Here is a 22332-nt window from a genome sequence, read left to right as displayed (position 1 = left end):
AAAAACAGTCTATTTGAAGAAAAAAAAAGTAGAAATATTACAAGAATAAAGTCTACATATTACAAGAAAAAAGTCTGAATATTTCAAGAAAAAAAAAAAGTCTAAATATTACAAGAATAAAGTCATAAAATTTAGAGAAAAAAGTCTAAATATAAGAGATTGAGCCAATGTCGTGTGATTTGGTGATTTTGGGGATATCATGACACACACTTCCGCTGTATAAATTAATGATAACAAGTAAAAAATTGTATTTAAAAACTCAAACTCGACATTTTTAAGGAATACTATTTTGAGAGTTTCAGTTTAGCAGACCCCGTCACTCTCATCACTGATCTCAGACACAGACCTTGCTGGAGGGCTTGATGTCCCACTGCTCCGCCTCCTTCAGCTCGATGAAGCCGGCCTGCAGCAGACGGCGCTTACACTCTTCCACCACTGCAAGGGATCGGAGAGGAAAAAGGATATTGAATCTACTTGTATATATTATGTGAACGGCATCATTTCTGCATTCTGTATCATCTGTCCGCTAGGGTCCGGCTCACTGCTGCGCTAAAGTTTACTATGTTTTTGCAAAAGTCAGAGTGATTTTTCATCTGTACTGAAATGAATTCCACCTTCCTGGCAAAAAATTAGAAACATTACATGAAAGCAAGTCTATAAAAGTGCGTTTGAAGAAGAGATTTAAAAAGGTGATACTGAATTAACAAGCCCAAGTTCCTCAGGCACAGTCTAGGACAGTGATTCTCAGCCTTTTTCATATCAAGGACCCATAATTTAGTACAGATTAGGGCCACAGTCCCCCATTTGGTGTGAGATTTTTTCTCTTGCACGCAAATCTGATATTTGTATTGCTAGATATGATTTTTTCCAGAATCTCCCGACTATCTGTATTGTAGGTAGAGAGATAACAGTGAAACTATGATCAAAATAGTCATTCCTCTACATTCTCTAATTGTTTTAACTTCTTGTAATTGAAATAATTAAGTTTAATAATTCATCAATTTGCAGGGGACCCCCTGGAACCCCCTCAAGGACCCTTGGTGGTCCCCGGACCCCACGTTAAGAACCACTGGTCTAGGAGTCCTGGTGTCACTTCTCAGCTCACGTTTTAATCTCGTTTAATCGTTTTCATCTTTAAATTGTGTTGTTCCTTATGTTTTTTAGCCACTTTTCCTTTGATGTTTCCCTAATTTTTATCTTTTTCTGCATTTTTCTATTCCTCCGATTTGTGTGTGCGTTTGTGAAGCGCTTCATAAACTCTGCTTTTAGATAAGAGCTACACAGGTGAAGTTTATTTTAATTATTATCATTATCGTCCTTCACTTTGCTCACACTTGTGCACACCCGCGTCAAGTGGGATGCCATAGGTCACAGAGCAAAGGTGGGAGACGTTATGAAATGTGTTTCGTCCGCAGGATTTCTCTATCTTATCTCAAGATCAAGGTCCTGCGTAAACCAGTACAATGTCTCAACTTAGGACCTTCTTAGCCCTGGCACTTCTCTTTCCCCCCTCTTTGTATGGGAGATAACTTCACACCAGACTCAAATAGGACGCTCCACCAAGCAGCACCTATTTAAAGAAAATGTCAGCTTTTTAAAATGAAGCCACAACGCTCCCGATGGTGTGTTTTGGTGAAAGGACACTGTAGGAATAACAGGTGAACCAGTTATAAAACCTGACATTTTACTAAAATCACATTATGCCAAATTTACTAGTGGAAGTCATGATCTGCAAAGTATCTTTGCTTTCTAAAAAGGAAAGCAACTGCAATCCCTAAAATAAAGTAGGCTATAACATCATTATTCACAATGACAGTCTCTCCGATGCAAACTGACAATTTTTACTGTGAATCAATGCTCCTGTTGGCTCTGATATATGATGATATATTCAGTTTTAGCAGAGAGCCAAGTCAATGACATATTGTTGAAAGTGACACAAGGTTATATAAATCACTGTGAAGCGAGTTTCATTCCAAAAGACATCCACTTTTTTGAAAAATGTGACACCTTCTCTGTCACTGCTAGCATGAAATCAAAACCATCAGCTGCCTTGAGCCCATTACTGACAACACAGTCACATTTTAGAGGACATAATCATCTGTGTTTGTCCTGTGGATATCATAATTTACATGTAGAATATAATTTGAGAAATATCTCCAAATATACAAAAAAAAAGACCAAACAAAAAAAACTATTTGTACATGTAGATTTATTTTGATTTTATTAAGGATCCCCATTAGCTGATGCCATAGCAACCAGCTAGTCTTCCTCTAGATCAGTGTTTCCCAACCCAGTCCTCAAGGACCCCTTTTCCTGCAAGTATTGGTTCCAGCTCTACTCTTGCGCACCTGATCCAGTTAAGGTCTTAATGCTGATTGGTAGAGACAGATCTACCTGAACAGAGCAGCATGAAAGTGTGTAGGCCCCATTGGGATCAGGTGTGCAAGAGTAAAGATGGAATAAAAACTTGCAGGACAGGGGGTCCTTGAGGACTGGGTTGGGAACCACTGCTGTAGATGACACTCAAATATATACTGAGCGCCAAAAAACTACATGTACATACATTTTAGGGCCAATTTGTGTACTCTTAAATATTTAGGAAAATTAAAAGGCTAAATCCCCCCTTTCCCCCTCTTTACCATGGTATGGAGACACTCCTTTGTTGACAAACTGCAGGAACTCTTTGGCAGCGGACTGCACGGCTTCCTTGGAGCTCTTCATGATCAGAGACTGAAAGAAAGACGAGAACAAAAAGTCAGAAATGATCCAGAACAGTACAAGGGATGAGACAGCAAAGCTAACGGCTACCAGCCTAGAGTTCCAAAAACGGACACTTGTCAGTTCGCCTAGGGAGATTTAACTCTTCTGTCTACTTTCCAGGAAGCCGGTGCATTTTGTTACAACACCCGCGAAGAAACCACACGTCAATAATGTCAGAGAAGTCGTGAGTGATGGTGTTTGCGTCCAAATTTAGCTTGAAAAAAAGGAAATAATCGCCTAACAGACAGGATGTGTCCGATAACGGAAGCCGCGGCGGTTAGCTAATCTTTGCTAGCTGACCTGCACAGCACAAGACGAGCCTGACGCCTCTTCCTCGTCCCCCCTCTTACTCTGTCGGCTAAAGTCAAAGCAGTTCTCTGTGAGGGAGCAGCACCTCCACATACCGCAGACAAAATAATCATTTTTATGGCTCGTACCTGCATTAATTGGACTTTCAAACTCTGGACTCTGGTAGTGAAAGAGCGAAGACACACACACACACACACTCAACTCAGCTGACAGCAGCAGAGCGGCTGTCGCTGTTTTCAGACCGAGAGCCACACTGCCACCTAGCGGCCAGGAGGAGCAACTGCAATACCTATCGAAAAACGGCCTGGAGTCCTGTAATAATGTAATAATATAAGTATAGTGTAGGTTAATACTGTGTTATCTTCTCTCTTGCTCCCTCCAGGATGGTGCAAGGAGGTAATGGTGCGTTCAAGACAAATATAGGAAACTTCCCACTTGGAATTTCTTTTTACTTTCCACCTGAGAGCGTTCAAGAAAGAAAGTTGTTAGTCTGCTTTCAGGATAGATGATTAATCGAGATACAAAGACGATGCCAGGGCTAAACATTAATGTTACAGAGAATAACTTAACCTTCCAATTTTGCAAGTATCCAACTGTATTAACTGATCTTAAAGTATGTTGTGCTGCACAAACCTGGAATTCTGTTTAAAAGCTTAAAACATAATGTTATTTTTTGTTCTTTCTATTTATTCATTATGAACGCTGCTATGTTACATTTGCATGACGACTAGAACTAAATCACTCAGGGAAGAGTCACAAGTTCCTACTCAAATGGATTTTTTTCCATATTCAGAAGTAGGAAATTTCCTAGTTGTCTTGAATGCACTGCATGGTTCAGCTGGTACAGGAATTCAGTGTCTTTGGATGGTTGCTGGTTTTGTTTGGGCCCTCTGAAGGGGCTGTAAAGGAATCGCCCAATGTGGGGCTCGAACCCACGACCCTGAGATTAAGAGTCTCATGCTCTACCGACTGAGCTAACCGGGCTCCTGTGTGTTTATTATGAGCTACTGACGGTGTTGGAATAAGTAAACAAATCCATTACAAAGTAGAAATACTATTTGTTGTTAAATGTTTGGTTTTAAAATATAAAATTTGACAGTGAGTGTACTGGTCAAAATATCAAATGTAAAAGTGGTAAATGATTATCTGTGTTTATTTTATATTTAGTGAGAGAACAGCCTAAATTCATGATACCCCGTCTATGTTGGTCTGTGTGTGTGTGTGTGTGTGTGTGTGTGTGTGTGTGTGTGTGTGTGTGTGTGTGTGTGTATTTGAGACTGACAGACATGAATAAATTGTCTAAAAACTCAGTCCCAATATTATGAAAGTGTCTGTCGAAGGTGGAAAATGACCGCCAGCCCCCAGCCACATGCAGTTAAATTTCGGCCATTTATTCCAGCAGCCACTTTGGAAGTGAGAGAGGAAAGAGAGGTGAAAGGAGAGTTGAAAGAAAATCCAAAAATCAAAGACTGGAAGTGTGAGAAGGGAAACCCAATGCAATCCTTTACAATCCATGGTTATAGTTATAGTTTATATGCAGGGTTCCTACGCAGGTCTGGAAAGTCTGGAAAAGTATTAAAAATAAAATCTTCATCTATACAGTGATATGACCTAGTTAGCAGGGGCAAGATGTCTATCTGCGTAACTCATATTGAACACCAGACAAAATCTTCAAAACAAATCAAGGTCTGGAAAAAGTATGGCATTTTTTTAATTGAAAATGTGTAGGAACCCTGAAAATGACTTTTAAATGATTTATTCTGTATATGTCTGGGCCCTGATCCTGCTGGGATGCTGATGGACTGTTGTAGTACAGCATTGTGTCTGTAATTTAAATGTTTGCCTTCATGCTGACTCCTGACATGACAGGACTACCAGTTTAAATTAAGATTTAGACTTTTTTTTTTTTATAATGAAATGTCATTTAGTGGCAGTCAGTATCCGCTGCCAGCTGCCTGTTATCACCAACGGCTTCAACAGCTTCAGTGCCTCTGCAGCCCCTGCAGCTACTCTGATTATCAGCTGCCAAGTAATTTTCCATACAGTCATTAATGCTGGCAGAGACACTGAAGACGTCTTATCACCACAAGGCACTTTGAACCCAAATGTCTGCACCATACAACTAGAATGGGCATTCCTGTTAAAGGTGCTATGTGTCGCATTTTTAAACATAATGTATCATCGTCATGTTAATAGTGAGACTTTGGTGTAATTACCGTAAACAAATGAGACCATGTTGGAGACGATTGGTCGCCTCTAACTCACACCAGCTGTATTGTTAGTTCTAGTGTTTCTCCACATACAGACTACATTTCCCATAAGCCCCGTTGCTTCCTGCCCCCCCCCCCCCCCCCCCACCTTGAAGAGGATCATCTTCCATCTTCCTATGTTCACATACCAAGAGGTGGAAAGTAACTAAGTACATTTACTCGAATACTGTACTTAAGTACAATTTTGAGGTACTTGTACTTTACTTGAGTATTACCATTTTATGCTACTTTATACTTCTACTCCACTACATTTCAGAGGGAAATATTGTACTTTTTACTCCACTACCTTTATTTGATAACTTAAGTTACTAGTTACTTTGCAGATTCAGATTATTAATACAAAATATAATCAAGTAATAAATTGTGATTTTATTATAGATTACTGTAAGCTACCCAGCAATATATAAAGTAGTGGAAATCAGCCCCACCTTTTCCAGCTGCAACATTAAAGTGATGCTTACACATTAATGCATCAATAATTATAATTCAATGATTTAACATATACTGTATTATTCTGAAATGGGCCATTCTGCATAATGAGTACTTTTACTGTTGTTGCTTTAAGTACATTTTGATGCTAATACTTTTGTACTTTTACTTAAGTAACATTTTGAATGCAGGACTTTTACTTGTAACAGAGTATTTTTATACTGTGGTATTTCTACTTTTACTGAAGTAAAACATCTGAGTACTTCTCCCACCACTGCATAACCCCCAACTGCCCTATTCTTATTGATTTTTTTTAATGTTTCTTTGCTGTATCCTGCTACTATTTGCTGCTGCTGCAAAAGCCCAATTTCCTCACAGGGGTCTTAAAAGTTTCTTCTCATCATATCGTCTCTTTTCTCTAATAATTTCTACCTGTTGCTTAATTATTCCAGTGTCTTTGCTCTGTTTTTTTTAGTAGCAGGTTGGCCTCCTGGTTAGAGAAACTGATCTATAACCAAAATATTACCGGTTCGATTACCACAAAAAACACTTTGTTCACCAACAGCTACAGTATGAGTCCTGTAAATGTCTAAAATGTAATAAGTTTTGTGCTCGCTCCTTATTTGGGCTGTTTGCAATGTTGATGATGCGTGAAAATAAACTTATTCTACTCTTATTCTACTTTTAGTAAGTGACTCTGGACAGAAAGCGGCTGCTCGATGCCTTATAATGTAATGGAATGCAATGTTGAGATTTTTCTAAACCAATTGATTACAGATGTTTAATTAAGTATAACTGCCAAGCTTAAGTTGCTCATGTTGAATCAATACATAAAACATGTTTCTGTCTCACTCTCTCCCTCCCTCAGTCTCTATGTCTCTCGTTTATTTGATTTCCTTTTCCCTCTCTCTCTCTCTCTCTCTCTCTCTCTCTCTCCCTTTCACTCTCATTGATGTTCGTTTAGTTTCTATCCCCCCTTATGCAGCCATTCATCACCACAGGAACCAGCCTTATATAGCGCTGAACGCAGAGGGAGGAGGAGGAGGAGGGAGGGGGAGATAGACAGATGAGGGGGAGGAAGAGGAGGAGGAGAGAGAGTTAGAGGAGAGGAGGAGATGTTTACTTGAGCTGTCAGTTCGTATCGTCTCCCGCTCTCTTGAGGAAGCCCAGGGAGACTAAAAGCTGAACACACACACACACACACACACACACACACACACACACACACACATGCACACACACATTAGCAGTCAGATCTATTAATAGAGGTGAAAGCAACAGGCTCTGAGAGGAGAGGAGCATGAGCAGCAGTGGGAGGTAGTGTCGGGCATATTGGTATCATGGGCATTTTCCATATGCACCAGTACGGTTCTGGACCTGTACTGGTCTTACTGTGGTTATGGTGCAGTATCAGTACCGTTCTGTACTGGTCTTGCACTGGAAACCAGCATGTAACCCACCAGCACCCTTTGACAGTACCGAATATGTTTAGGTGCCTTACCAGCACACTTCTGATATTGGACCAGACTGGACTAGACTGTGAACACAACATAAAAGAACAAGTATAAGTTGTCAGTAAGAAGTAAACAAATGTTGTGGCGCCCCCCTTAGGCCGATCAGTGTAATTTAGAAAAGTTTTGTGAAATTCCATTATGATATTGTTTGTGACGGACAGACACGTAAACAAACATTGTAGCACCACATTAGGCCCGATCAGTGTAATTTTGAAAATACCAGAACAGAGCGATTACACACATAATTTCCCAAAGTTTTGTCAAAATCCAATCAGTTTTGTCCGAGATATTGTGCGTGACAGATGAACAGCCGGACCCCTGCCTTGATGTGATGGTATGGGTATGGCATGATATCCTCGTAAAGGGAAAAACATAAACTACTGTTCCGTGTAAAGTATGTAAACAACCTGGAACAAATAAAGATGTCATCCCCCCCATGAATGATGCAGGAACCACTTGGGCCAATCAGTGACAAGTAAACAAACGTTGTAGTGCCCCCCTAAGGCAAGATGAGTGTAATCATCACACATCATTCCCCACAAGTTTTGTCAAAATCCAATCCGTGGCATCCAAGTGATTGTGTGTGATGGACAGACAGATGGACGGATGGACAGGATCCATAGACCCTGATAACATGAGATGGTATGGGTATGGTATCTAAAGTAGAAAAAACCAAACTGCTGTTCCCTGTGAAACTCCTTTAAAAACTTGGAATCCACCCACTCCTCCATCTCACTCTATATGGCTCAGGGACATTTTGTACTTTATTAAGATGGAGAAAATAAGATGTGTCTCGAGGGGTTCAACAACCAGATTTTATAAAACATGGGGTCATTTCTTTAATTATGTTAAGGGACTGCGTTCACTTGGTTGGGATAATCTATTTACATGTGTGGCGATGTGGGTGTATCCCTTTACTATTTTTGACCATTGTATTTTTTCTGTATAATCCTTTATAATTCTTTATATAATATTGTTTATTTATTTATCTTGAGTATAAAAACTGTGTTTTTCTAATTGACTAGGTGTCCAGGCTATGTGTTGTGTTTCAGTTGTTGTGTTTGTTCTATAAACATAAATCTTGGGTCCAGATATGTACATATGTTGAGCATGTATTTATATATATAATATTCTCAGGTAGGTATGCATGCAAGTGCCTGTGGGTGTGTATGGATACAAGTCTATGCATACCTGTTAACTGTGCCTTATATACTATTTATATTTTTGTATGACCTACTGCACATTTAGTATTTTCTAAAAATTCCAATAAACAAAGTTGTGAAAAAAGAAAAAGAAAAAACAAAACAAAACTTGGAATCAGAAACTGTGAGTGGGATCCTCATTCAAAGCCGCAAGATCGTTTTAGAACTTTTATAGCTGCTTCACCTTTTATTCCCTTGTCCTCTTTCATCGAAATACAATGTGAGGGTCAGGAGCATGAAGTGCAAATCAATTTTAAAAGCTGCCATTTAATTGAAGTAAGTGCTGCTCGGTGGAAGATCTTGCGGCAACCGAACAATTTGGAAAAGGTCTTAACTCATGCTCAGCGTCGTGCTTTATGTCCATTTGTACGTTTGCCAATAAGCCGGGCAACATTAAAGGAAAACTCCCTCCTCAGATCTTCTTCCACTGTTGCATTTCGTCAATCTGTGATGTTCAATACGTTCCAGGAGCTATTTTGTGTTGGAAGTGTTGGAATTTACTCTTTTGGTGAACCCACTTTCCCTTAACCTGCCTCGTCTACCTCTACTGCAGTTAGTGATTTCCTACGTTTCCCAGAATGCCTTTCGAGAAACACCAGAATGTGCCTGAACTCGTTGCATTCAGCTGTGGGTTAAATCAGTGGTTCTCAACGTTTTTGGCCCCTTGAAACCCCTTAAAACCACTTGATGCCTACTGGCGACCCCCGTTACAGGAGCGCATAGAGAAAGAACGATATAAAGAATGTTTTATCTTTTTTCAGCTTGTTTCAACGAAAGCTGTTTAGAATTTCTGTTGCTAAAAAAGCAAAAAAAGTTGAGAAAAAAACTGAAAAAATAGACATGATAATAATATAGTATGTATGTAGTATGTATAGTAGAAATAGAATTTTTTCCCCCCTATCCCATAAATCATCTCACAACCCCTAAAAATTATCTCACGACTCCCTCGGGGGTCCCGACCCCCAAGTTGAGAACCACTGGGTTAAATGGTGCAATAGTAATAGTGACAGCATCATAAAAGCAAGAGAGTGAGATTTTCCAGTTGACAAAAAGTTACTCAAAACACTCAACCTCTCTGCTGCATTGCATTCTGGTCTCTCTCCTGCTCCTGTGGGTGGAGAAACTGGTCTCTCTCTTCTTCTTCTACGATGGGTTTCTCCCTGTATGATTGTTGAACGTCTCTCGGTGCAAAATGGCGGCTCTAGAAAGAAGCCCTCGCTCTTTGATTCTGAGGGACTGACACCAAAACCTGACGTTTACCGCTGAGGTTTTAGATCGCTGAAACACTTTCTGATATCAAACTCCCATTGTAGCAGCTGGAAATATCTGGACATGGCGTCACATTGCATTGTTTGGCCAGGGGAAGAAGAAAAATACATGCAAATTACATCACCAATAGCTGTTTTAGTGCCTTAGGGTGGATTTTACAGCTCCAGTGAGTAGGTAGTGTGTGTGTATACTGGGAAAGGGAAATCTCTCTCCACTTCATTTAGCTCACTCATCCTTTGCTGTGACACATCTTAACAATATCATCATTAATGGTGCATATTGTTTAGGAGCGTGGGCTTTCTCCAGCTCTGCAGGCACATACTGTACCTCTCTCTCTCTCTCTCTCTCTCTCTCTCTCAGGACAGGATAGTTTTCCTTTTTAAGGCAGGTTAGCCAAAGCTTTCCCCCCCTGGACGGACGCTGTCATTAACAACCAGCGCCACCTCACCATGTGAGGAGGATGATGCTGCGTTTTAAAAGCCACCGTCCTTCCGTCCTCACATTGTTATGCTGTGAGATCATCGACGCCGGGCAGGAGATTTTCTCGAGAAACTGTCTGTGTACTCAAACACATCATCTGTCATTTCTTTGCTGTCCGAATGCAGACAGTGATAAAATGCAGAATATTATATTTGTGCAGTGATATGTGTGATCTGCTGTGTATTACGACTCTTTTTCACTGTATGGTCTTCTTGTCTCTTTTCTTCAACATCACCAAGACAAATCCCTGCTCGTTTACTGTAATGAAGTGATTCTGATTATTTTGCCTGTTTTTTGGCCTTGTTTAAGTATGGAAGTGTATTTCCCCCGAAACAAATGGTTCATAAAAGCAAGATTGTGAAATGGCTCAATCATAAAAAACCCAAAGTCAGTTCTGCAAATCTATAAACAAGATTGTAACTCGTGTTTATAGTTTTACAGAACTGACTTTGGGTTTTCAATTTTATTTATTTTACACTTTTGTGTATTGAACCATTTCACAATCTTGCATTTGCGTACAATTTGTTTTAGGGGAAATATAGCTCCATATTTAAGTCACATTTTGATAAATTCAAAGATGCCCACCTCCCATCTTTATCCAACTTTTACTGCAACTGAAATTTATATACAGTGTTCATGCTGTGAGGAAATACTATAATTACGATACGAAAAATAATAATACGAAATACTCTGCAAAGACCCAAAGGGTTAAAATAGAATTTAGGGGGAGAGAGAGATGAAGAGAGGTAAAGAAAGAGGGAGGGAAAGAAAGTCATAAAGGAAAAGAGGGAAAGAGAAAGGAAGGGAGAGGTGGGGGGGGGGGGAGAGAAAGGAGGAGAGGGGAAAGGAGAGGTGAAAGAGAGAGGGGGAGAAGGGGGAGATGGAGAGAGGGACAGCGAGAGAGAGAGAGAGAGGGAGAGAGAGAGAGAGAGAGAGAGAAAGAGAGGGAGAGAGAGAAAAGGAGAATGGAAGAAATTAAAGGAGAGGGTGAGAGAGGTGGGGGCAAGAAAGGAGGACATAAGAAAGGAGAGGGAGAGAGAGAGAGAGAGGGATAGAGAGTCATAGAGAGACACAGAGAGAGGAGGGGGGTAAGTAGAAGGGGGGGTAACTACAAATATCGCGGGGCAGTTGGTCCTGCCCCTCAGTTCTCCAGCCTCCTCTCCAGCCTGCTCCTCCACTCTGCTGCAGCCCGTCTCTCTCTCTCTCTCCCTCTCTCTCTCTCTCTCCATCCATCCCTCTCTCTCTCTCTCTGTGTGTGCCTTTCCTCCAACATGGCCTCCTACAGCTCCTCCGCCCAGAGCGCCTCCTCCTACCGCCGCACCTTCGGCCACGGCGGCTACGCCTCCCCCTCGCTCAACCGCTCGCTGTTCGGCTCCTCCTCCGGCGGCGGTGGCGGTGGCGGCCATGTGACCTCCAGGGTCTACGAGGTCACGCGGTCCAGCGCGGCGCCCGCCTACTCCTACCGCGCCTCGTCGGGGTACGGCAAACCCCTGGTGACCTCCCGGGTGTCCGCCGGCCGCGGCTACGCCGGCATGGGCGAGACGCTGGACTTCAGCCTGGCCGACGCCCTGAACCAGGAGTTCCTGACCACGCGCACCAACGAGAAGGTGGAGCTGCAGCACCTGAACGACCGCTTCGCCAGCTACATCGAGAAGGTGCGCTTCCTGGAGCAGCAGAACCAGGCGCTCGGCGTGGAGATCGAGAGGCTGCGCGGCCGCGAGCCCACGCGCATCGCCGACCTGTACGAGGAGGAGATGAGCGAGCTGAGGCGGCAGGTGGAGATCCTGACCAACCAGAGGTCCCGCGTGGAGGTGGAGCGGGACAACCTGGTCGACGACGTGGACAAGCTCAAACTCAGGTGGGAGGGGCTTAAGTGTGTGTGAGTGAGTGAGTGTCTACTTGTGTCACATGCTTAAGAAGAGGTGTGCGTTTGTTTAAGTGTGTGTGTGTGTGTGTATATTTCGTGTACATGTGTCTACATATGTCAACTAGTTACGAGAAGGTCAATGTGTGTGTGTGTGTGTGTGAGTGTGTAAATGTGTGTGTTTGCACGTGTGTGTGTGTTTCAAATGCTTAAGAAGAGGTTTATGTGTACATCGTTGTGTGTGAGATAGCTGAGAAGGAATTTGCAATTGTGTGTTATGTGTGTGTGTGTGTGCGCGCAAGATCATTCACAGCAAGGAAAAGTGGGAGAAAGGTAGAGAAGAAAAGAGAGCGGAAGAAGGGAAAGAAGAGGAGAAATTGCGACAACTAAACAGGCGAGAAAACAAAAAAACGACAAGAAAAACGAGAAAATGGCAGGAGAAACAGAGATGAGAAAGTGCGAACACGTCAAACAAAACAAAAAGTCTCCAAAAAACACTGATATCTAAGCGACTACCAGAGGTTTACTAGTCCCTCCTCCCTCTCCCTCTTTGCTCCATTACTCTGAGTGCGATGTTAAATGCCTGAGGAGGTGACGATGCTACAATATGCTAATTCGCTCACGGAGGATTACAGAGATGTGTGAATCATAAACGTGTCGATCCGGGGAGAGAGAGAGAGCCGTGACATTTCGGAGCAGACGGGGCCGGGTGTCGTGGGTTCTTGATTTAAACCAGATGTCAGGGAGCGGAGCGAGTCTTATCTGCTGTTTGCTGTGGTTACCAGGGAGTATTTTTAAACCCCGACAGCCAGTGTGTCCATCGAGAGCCGGGCATCCTGTCAGAGTTTCAAACTAAACTCTTACCTGCTCATTTCAGTGTAAAGAACATCAACTAAATGCCTAACAATGTAAAAATGTAAATGTAAAATGGAATAGAACCGCTAACATAACAGTGGCTAAATCCGGACGCACGGTCTTTGATGCGGTTTTGGTCCAAACAAAACAACAAACAAACAAACAAACAAACAAAAGCTGAGCGACCGGGGAAACTCAGTTGGAAGTTTAGACACTCGACAAGCTCGTCGGCCGAGAAAAGTCGTCCACGGCTGAACTTTTCACGATCATTGGCCGTCAACAGCCAATCAGATTTCTTCCTTGTTTCCCTGCTGATATGATTTATCTGATATCTAATACTTCTGCCTTGCAAGTGCAAAATGGACGAAAAGTTTATTCCAGCCAAAGCTTCCGAGGTTTTTGTTTATTTTTGATTAATGCTACCTAATTACCGCTTGCTAGGTAGCTATGTTAATAGGGATGGGTCATGATTTTCACATTTTCGAATATGATCTTCAAAGAATGGTTGAATAGTTCCCAGTGAATATCGAATAGTATTTTTGCTTGAAATGCCCATCCCTATATGTTAACTCATCAAAATGACCAAAGCAGCAAAAATACAATTTGCCTGTTCAAAACTTTGCAGCTGCAGATCGCGACCTAGCTGTAATCAGAGCCTCTGGCCCCGCCCACAATCAGTCAGAACAGAGTGACACATCAACCAAGTCGCTTGCAGTGTGAACGCGGTGTTAGCATCGTGCTTTAGCCACAGAATACAGGACCAGTTGACACAAGTTTCCTTTGTAAATTTGAGTCTATGACCAAAGAAAAGATGTAAAAAAAAACCAAGAAGACTCATCATGACTCACTGTTGCTGCAGTGGGAGGTGGGATTTGAATAAGCCGGGGTTTAGCTCGCCTACTTGCTCTTCCGCTGTTGAAAAGGCGTCACTCTTGGTGGGTGAAAAATAAACCAAACAAACAAACAAAAAACAACGCCTAAAGTATGTTTTTTTGGGAATGAAGAAAAACAATGCTTATTTTCTCATGACGCCCATGCCTCCTTGAAATAGCACCAGGGCCCAAGAGTCATGAAACTCACTCCACACAGGAATGAAGGTGTCAAACTTTAGTCCGAGTAAGAAAAAAAAAGAAAAACAGAGATAACAGTAAGATGTTTTTCCATCACAGCAGCAGTCTGTGGGTGTGTTGCATAACACCGCAGCGCCCAGCAGGCATGAAGCGACAGCAGAGTCACTTCCTCTGTGACTCCGAGTCACCGAGTGACTGGCAGCTGACACTTCTCCTACTGTACCATGGGAAATACCAATAACACTGACACTATTACTAATACTAACACTACTACTGCTAGATTTGATTACAATAAATTATATGAAATGCTAATGATGTCAATCAGCAGCAGAGGAAAGGATATTGATAAGAACAAATAGAGTACAACTAAAACTACTATTACTACTACTACTACTAATAATAATAATAATAATATAACAATAATAATAACAATAATAGGTAACTTAACAATGGTCAGATTACCGTGTATTATCCTGTGAATTTACCTATGTAACAGTGTTGTAAGTAAGTACTTAATAAAAATTTCCCTGATACATAATGTACTTACAACACAGTGTAAGTACAAATTTCATTTAGTGCTCACACAGAATTGCTCACACTTGAGTTAACTACTACTTCCACTACTAATACTATTACTACTACTCCTATTACTACTACTACTAGTACTACTATTTACACTGCTACAATTACTACTACTGCTACTTTTACCACTACTTCTACTACTACTAGTACTTCCATTACTAGAACTTGTAGTATTACTTGTAGCAAGCCTACTACTTGTACCTCTACTACTAATACTAATAATAACATAGTAGCACTTTTAGTAACACAATTCCAGGTAAGTATTATAAAATAAAAGCAACAAAACAAACACAGAAACAGTCAGCAGAATATGAATACAAAATGTAGGAGTGCATCGCTGGTTGTGAATCAGATTAAAAGATTAACAGCTTCAGGGTTGTTTTTCTATTGCAAAGGCGAAATTAATTTATATTAAATAAATGCAAAAAAAAAAAAAAAAAACAAAGTTGTTGAAACTAAAAGTACCCTCACAGGAGAAACTGCATTTAAAATAGACGGATGGATGATTATAAAGACATTTCCCATGGCTTACATCAGTCTGGATCCAGAAATATGTGCGTGCCTCCACTTAAATTTAGACCTGATAATAACAACAGCAGAAGCTAAATCTGGAGCGGTCACATGACCAGCAAAGTAAAAAAGGGTCTCAGTGTGATCTCCACCAACAGACACGTGTCCTGGGAAAAGATGCTGAATCACTAACTGCTCACTCATTGTGTCTAAAATGTAGCTGTAAGGGCACAAACTGCCTCTATACAACAACAACAACAACAACAACAACAACAACAACAACAACAACAGAATAGCACACCTACTGTGTATTAGCAGTCTATTGCTAAATAATGTCTGTTTGGACAGAAGTATAGTAAGAAAGGAAAGTAGGAGAAAGGAAAGGGAAGGAAGGAAGCACGGCTATAAAAATGATGGATGATGATGGTCTGTTGAGGAAGGGTAAATGTTAAACATGGGTCACGGTGTGTGTGTGTGTGTGTGTGTGTGTGTGTGTGTGTGTGTGTGTGTGTGAGAGATGCATCTACACTCCGTCCAAGCATGTGTGTGAGTCCAGCCAAAGTTAGAGCCCATCACACACACACACACACACACACACAAACATGCATTTATGCAAGAAGGCATACACACACACACACACACACACACACACACACACACATTCTCCATCTCCCCTCCTGAGAGACAGAGCCCAGGCTTGTCCCATAATACCCATAATGCCCTGGTACTCGGGTCTGAGGCCCATCCACAGACAGACAGACAGACACACACACACACACACACACACACACACACACACACACACACACCATGTTTACACTCTCCTCTTCTATAAAAGGAGAGGAAAGAGCTCGCGCATATCTGAAGGATCTCTGATGATTTGTTCTACTGGAGTTTACTTTTTAGGTGCCAGGTGGTTTCATCTGCAGAAGAAAGTGAGAGTGCTACTGGATGAAAAAAAAACATGAAATAAAATATCAAAGTAGGAAGGTGCTTGATGGCAGTGGGGGTTTTCAGTGAGATCTAAAAAAAACACAAGAAGACCGAGGCACTTTTCACTTTTTAAATGAAAATGCAGTTGTTTCATCTGGAGTTTCGTCTCCATTGATCGCTGTCGGATTTTAGCAAGAGTTTGTTTTATCTGGGCTTGTTTAATGTGTTGTACACTTTGAATTTTCTGTCTCTTTTTCTTTCCTTCTGTCTCTGTCGGCTCAATGCATTTCAGTTCTAAGATGCTTTATGGACACGGCTGTCAAAAAAACAACTATACTGCCAAAGTGGATTACAGTAACAGTTATTGCTTGAGAGCTTGTACTGCGACAATAAAAGGTGTTGAAGGCTTTGATTTCTCTGTCTCTTTCTGCCTCTTTCACTCTCAATTTAGCGGTTGATTGGCACAATTATCCTTACGTTGCCTAAGTGCAAAACACATTACCAATACATCTCAGCTCAGATGAAACAAACATGTATAAGTGCTGTAAATGTAGCGACATAATATCGTCCTTTAACTCATTCTCTCTGTCTTTCTGTGTCTCTCCTTCAGGCTACAAGAGGAGATTATTCAGAAAGAGGAAGCAGAGAACAACCTGGCTGCTTTCAGGGCGGTGAGTCCGATTTCTGTGTAACCGAAGTATTCAACGCTGTGTTTTGTGTAGCAAACTATTAACACGTCCAAGGAAAGGAAAAGCAACTCTGTTTTGGCTTAAAGGGATTAGAAACGAGTGGTACTCTTTGGAGAAATGGGGAAACTGTCAAATGAGGATAAGAAAATCAAAGGTGATTCTCTCTTCTGGAAAAAAATCAAAAGCCTTTTGATTTGGCTGTTGGATGTTGCAAGATTAAAAGCGCATGCCTGCCTTCATCAGGGTGCATCTATTTAACATGTGTACCATGATGTACCAAACTATTTGTGTTTGGTGTATCAAACTATTATAAAACGTCACTGATGTACCAAACTGTTCCAGGATGTGGATGCAGCCACTCTGGCCCGTCTGGACTTGGAAAGACGCATCGAGACCCTGCAGGAGGAGATCGCCTTCCTCAAGAAGATCCACGAAGAGGTCTGTTCCTCTCTCCTCTTCTGTCTTTCTGTTCCTGTTTCTATCTGTCTCTCCCTCTGCTCAGCCTCTGCTTTTAGTTTAATTTATTGGATAAATTTAAAACACACAAGATTATCAAAGATAATGCAAAATGTCAAGGATGTCATTGTGGTTCTTGGTACCTGTCTGCCTGTTTGTCTTTCTGTCTGTCTGTCTGCACTACAGTTGTCCTGCCTGCCTGTCTGTCTGTCATCTGTTCTTACATCTGTCTCTCTGTGTGCATGTGATGACAAACAGGAGGATTGGGGAAGTATAGAGTTTCACATGCACACGCACACACACACACACACACACACACACACACAAAGCTTGTGTCTTGGCAACAGGCCTGACCAGTGTTGTACCAGAGCGCTGAAATCTCCCCCAGCAGATGTACAGCTATAATTACACCATGTAACAGCAGTGGAAGTCCACTCTGTCTGACCAGAGGAAGCTCGTGATGATGTCAGCATAGATGTGGGTTCAGTGGTTGTGTGTGTGCTTACAGCCAGGAGACTGACAGAAAGTAAACTATATTGCCAAAGCAGTTTGCAATGACAACACATACCAATTATATCAAAACTAGATTAGGTACATATTCTGAAGAAAATATGAGTTTCCTCCTAAAAAAAAGAAAACATGGTCTCTTTGACAAGGTGGTTGCTAGGTGATCACTAGTGGTTGCTATGGTGTTACCTAGTGGTTGCTAGATGATTCTTAGTGGTTGCTAGGGCATTAGAAGATTGTTGCTAGGTGATTCCTAGTGGTTATTAGGGTGTTACTAGGTGGTCGCTTGGCAATTACTAATAGTTGCTTGGGTGTTACTAGGTGGTTGCTAAGTGATTCCTAGTGGTAGCTAGGGTGTTACCAGGTGGTCACTAGGAAATTACAAGTGTTTGCTAGGGTCTTACTAAGTGGTTGCTAGGTGATTCCTAGTGGTTATAAGGGTGTTACTAGGTGGTCGCTTGGCAATTACTAATAGTTGCTTGGGTGTTACTAGGTGGTTGCTAAGTGATTCCTAGTGGTAGCTAGGGTGTTACCAGGTGGTCACTAGGCAATTACTAGTGGTTGCTAGGGTCTTACTAAGTGGTTGCTAGGTGATTCCTAGTGATTATTAGGGTGTTACTAGGTGGTCGCTTGGCAATTACTAATAGTTGCTTGGGTGTTACTAGGTGGTTGCTAAGTGATTCCTAGTGGTAGCTAGGGTGTTACCAGGTGGTCACTAGGCAATTACTAATAGTTGCTTGGATGTTTCTAGGTGATTGCTAAGTGATTCCTAGTGGTAGCTAGTGTGTTACCAGGTAGTCACTAGGCAATTACTAGTGGTTGCTAGGGTGTTACTAAGTGGTTGCTAAGTGATTCCTAGTGGTTATCAGGGTGTTACTAGGTGGTCGCTTGGCAATTACTAATAGTTGCTTGGGTGTTACTAGGTGGCTGCTAAGTGCTTCCTAGTGGTAGCTAGGGTGTTACCAGGTGGTTGCTAGGCAATTACTAGTGGTTGCTAGGTGATTATTAGTGGTTCTTAGGGAATTAATAGGTGGTCACTAGGCAATTGCTAGTAGTTATGAGGGTGTTAGTAGGTGGTTGCTAGGTGATTACTAGTGGCTGCTAAGACTTTATTAGACCATTGCTGGGTGATAACTAGTGGTTGTTAGGGTGTTACTAGGTGGATGCTAGGTGATTACTAGTTGGTTGCTAATCCCCCCTCCCACCCAGACCCACACACACACACACACCCACACACACACACACACCTAACTCCCAACAAACCTGACCACACCTCCTCCTCCTCCCTCCTCCCTGCAGGAGATCCGCGAGCTGCAGGCCCAGATGCAGGAGACTCAGGTCCAGATCCAGATGGATATGTCCAAGCCGGACCTGACAGCGGCGCTGCGTGACATCAGAGCCCAGTATGAGGGCATCGCCGCCAAGAACATCTCCGAGGCCGAGGACTGGTACAAGTCCAAGGTGAGAGAGAGAGGAGAGAGAGAGAGAGAGGGAGAGAGAGAGAGAGAGAGAGAGAGGAGAGAGAGAGAGAGAGAGAGAGAGAGAGAGAGAGAGATGAGGGGGAAATGGAGGACGAAATCGAGGGGGAAAAGGATATTATCATTAGTAGTAGTAGTAGTAGTAGTAGTGGTGGTAGTAATAATAGTAGTAGTAGTAGTAGTAGTAGTAGTAGTAGTGGTGGTAGTAATAGTAGTAGTAGTAGTAGTAGTAGTAGTAGTAGTGGTGGTAGTAATAGTAGTAGTAGTAGTAGTAGTGGTAGTAGTAGTAGTGGTGGTAGTAATAGTAGTAGTAGTAGTAGTAGTAGTGGTGGTAGTAATAGTAGTAGTAGTAGTAGTAATAATAGTAGTAGTAGTAGTAGTAGTAGTAGTAGTAGTAGTGGTGGTAGTAATAATAGTAGTAGTAGTAGTAGTAGTAGTAGTAGTAGTGGTGGTAGTAATAGTAGTAGTAGTAGTAGTAGTGGTGGTAGTAATAGTAGTAGTAGTAGTAATAATAGTAGTAGTAGTAGTAGTAGTAGTAGTAGTAGTAGTAGTAGTAGTAGTAGTAGCAGTAGTGGTAGTAGTAGTTACAGGTCTTGCAGTGCTCCATTAGTGCTGAAAAAAATGGATGGATCCTGACACCTAGGCGCCCTTGGGCAAACACGCCCTTTACCCCTGTTCTGACCGTTGACCTGTCCTGACCTTTGACCCGTCCTCACCTCTGCCCCGTCCTGACCTTTGACCCCTGGCCCTGCAGGTGTCTGACCTGAACCAGGCGGTGAGTAAGAACAATGAGGCGTTGAAGCAGGCGCGGCAGGAGACCATGGAGTTCAGACACCAGATCCAGTCCTACACCTGCGAGATCGACTCCCTCAAAGGCACCGTACGTCACAGACAGACTCTACTCTATTCTACTGTATTCTACTCTATTGTGTTCTATTCTACTGTCTTCTATTCAAGCTCTGTTTTGCTCAGTTGTATTCTCTTCAATTTAATCTATGTTCTAAACTATTCTGTTCTATTGAAGCTCTCTTTTCGTCTATTCCATTCTTGCTCAATTCAAGCTCTATTCTATTCCACTCTATTCCGTCATATTGAGGCTCTGTTCTGTTCTATTCTGTTCTATTCAAGCTTTGTTCTGTTCTGCTCAAGTTCTCTTCTCTTGTCTTCAAACTCTGTTCTATTCGGCTGTATTCAAGCTCTACTGTATCCTATTCTAGCTCAATTCAAACTCCATTCTATTCTATTCCTTTTCAACTCTCTCTCTCTCTCTCTCTCTCTCTCTCTCTCTCTCTCTCTCTCTCCCCCCCCCCACTCCCTCCCTACAGAATGAGTCTCTGATGAGGCAGATGCGGGACATGGAGGACCGTCACGGGCGCGACACCGGCGGCTTCCAGGAGACCATCGCCCGGCTGGAGGCGGAGATCGCCAACATGAAGGACGAGATGGCGCGCCACCTCCGCGAGTACCAGGACCTGCTCAACGTCAAGATGGCGCTGGACGTGGAGATCGCCACCTACAGGAAGCTGCTGGAGGGGGAGGAGAGCAGGTGACGGAGGCTGTAGGATTTGTAGTTGCATCACAAATCCTCCTGACAAACACGTCCGCCGCCATCTTGGAGGTCAATTGGAGAATTAGCTGTGTGCCAATAATGGCTAAATATATAACAATCTGGCAAGAGAAAGAGAGAGATGTCTCAAAAACATTGTTGTAGTGTGAGTGTAGACCAATTCAGTGTTGTTAAGTAAAGCTCAATAGTCTGATAAGCTAGTTCGTTTCCAATATTTGGTTACTATGACACAGTAAACCGTCTTCTCTTTAGGGGAGCATATCTATGTCCCCAGGGTCCTAAGTTCCCAAGGTCCGTTCCCAGGGTCCTATGTTCCCCAGTTCAATATTCTGTTAACACACATTAACCCGCCTATTGTGTTCGGGTCAAATTTGACCTGTTTCAAATTAAAATATTTCATAAATATTATACAGTTTTTTTTATTGGAACAAGGCTTCAAAACAGCTATATAAATACAACAAAACCAATGGTTATCATTTTATTTGATTTTGAAGGTCTCTACACAACTAACCTAACTCTAGAACTGGGGAACATAGGACCCTGGGAACATAGGAATGACTCCCTCTTTAGTTATAGCTCTACTGCAAAGCATTACAAGTTGTAGCCTGAGAAGAGTCAGCTCAGTTGACCTGAACAAAACAGTTAGCTAGCTAACTGACCAGCAAGCGTTTACCAAATTTACCAAAGCAGCTAAGGTTATTGTCATTAGCCACTGCTAGGTACTGGACATTAGCTAGTGTGTGAATCAGATGAGTTAGCAAGACAGTGATGGTTAGCTGACCTGGTTAGCTAGCTAACAAGCTGACATTATGTAAACACACAAAACAGCTGATGTGTTAGTGGTGAAATTATCAGTTCCCATTTAAAAATATCATAGAAATTTACCAAGTCTCTTCCATACTGTTGAGCCGCAGCCTACATTTAGAAATCCAATCAGCTATTCTCAGCACTGTTGCCTGAGAGCTAATATGGCCGCCTGAAAACCTACTATTTATATTCCATTAGCACACGTTCATCTTGGTAGGAAATAACAGGTGACTGTAAAAAATTAACAGGTGATTATAATCAAATGACAGCCACAGCCAACAAGCTGTGTGTATGGTACAGCACCACATTGGTAGGAAATGAGTGTGACATCATGGGAATGCTATTAATAGAGCACATTTGAGCCACTCAATTAATTATTGATTATTAAGCCGTGTTAGCTTAATGGAGCTAACGTTAGTAGGGTAAAGTCTACTGCAACTCATGCTTCTAGAGTGCCTCAGATGGTCTATGTTCTCACAAAATTTAGATTAAACCTGAATGATACACAGTTCATATTAAATAGAGGTAAACTCAAAGAAGACAGCAGTGAGTTGAATCATGTCTTCTTGTGGATGAAATGGTAGTTTCATTATATTGATACCAGTGGAGTTCAGCCCCTGAAACAACTGAAACTGCACTGGAAACGAGTGGAATCACCCTGCTGACTCGATAGATTTTTTTTCCCCAATTGTTTTAAGAAAATAAGATTTCAAAAAAGACTCAATACAGGATTAAATGACTTGTTAAGATAAACTTTTTTTGCAGTGTATGTCAGTTTGTG

At 41.9% G+C, this 22332-nt stretch overlaps 2 protein-coding genes and 1 non-coding gene across 4 annotated transcripts in view; 1 reads left to right on the top strand and 2 right to left on the bottom strand.

Moving 5' to 3' along the window:
* Positions 1-3294, bottom strand: part of dnpep (aspartyl aminopeptidase) — a 17733-nt gene extending 14439 nt beyond the window's left edge. Inside the window, exons 1-3 of one of the 2 annotated variants that reach the window (XM_071535576.1) lie at positions 3198-3294; positions 2640-2730; positions 347-435 (exon numbers count right to left, since the gene is read on the bottom strand). In XM_071535576.1, coding sequence (XP_071391677.1) covers positions 347-435; positions 2640-2730; positions 3198-3203 — 186 coding nt within the window. In that variant the 5' untranslated portion in view covers positions 3204-3294. The other variant, XM_071535575.1, reaches the window with a different exon arrangement.
* Positions 3295-3980: 686 nt separating this feature from the next.
* On the bottom strand, positions 3981-4053 carry trnak-cuu (transfer RNA lysine (anticodon CUU)). The gene has a single exon. It is a non-coding gene; the product is annotated as a tRNA-Lys (tRNA).
* Positions 4054-11504: 7451 nt separating this feature from the next.
* desmb (desmin b) lies at positions 11505-20848 on the top strand (the record flags this gene model as incomplete). The annotated part of the gene is made up of 7 exons (XM_071535569.1): positions 11505-12091; positions 16658-16718; positions 17079-17174; positions 18999-19160; positions 19932-20057; positions 20503-20723; positions 20807-20848. Coding segments are annotated over exons 1-7 (1295 nt in total), but the record flags the coding sequence as incomplete, so codon positions are not given.
* Between the last annotated feature and the right edge of the window lie 1484 nt (positions 20849-22332).

Source organism: Centroberyx affinis, unplaced genomic scaffold (assembly GCF_046629955.1).
Source record: "Centroberyx affinis isolate AG114_WGS23_722 - 3 ecotype Tasmania unplaced genomic scaffold, CSIRO-AGI_Caff_v1 ptg002736l_1, whole genome shotgun sequence".
Lineage (NCBI taxonomy): Eukaryota > Metazoa > Chordata > Actinopteri > Beryciformes > Berycidae > Centroberyx > Centroberyx affinis.
This window is presented reverse-complemented; position numbering and strand designations above follow the sequence as displayed.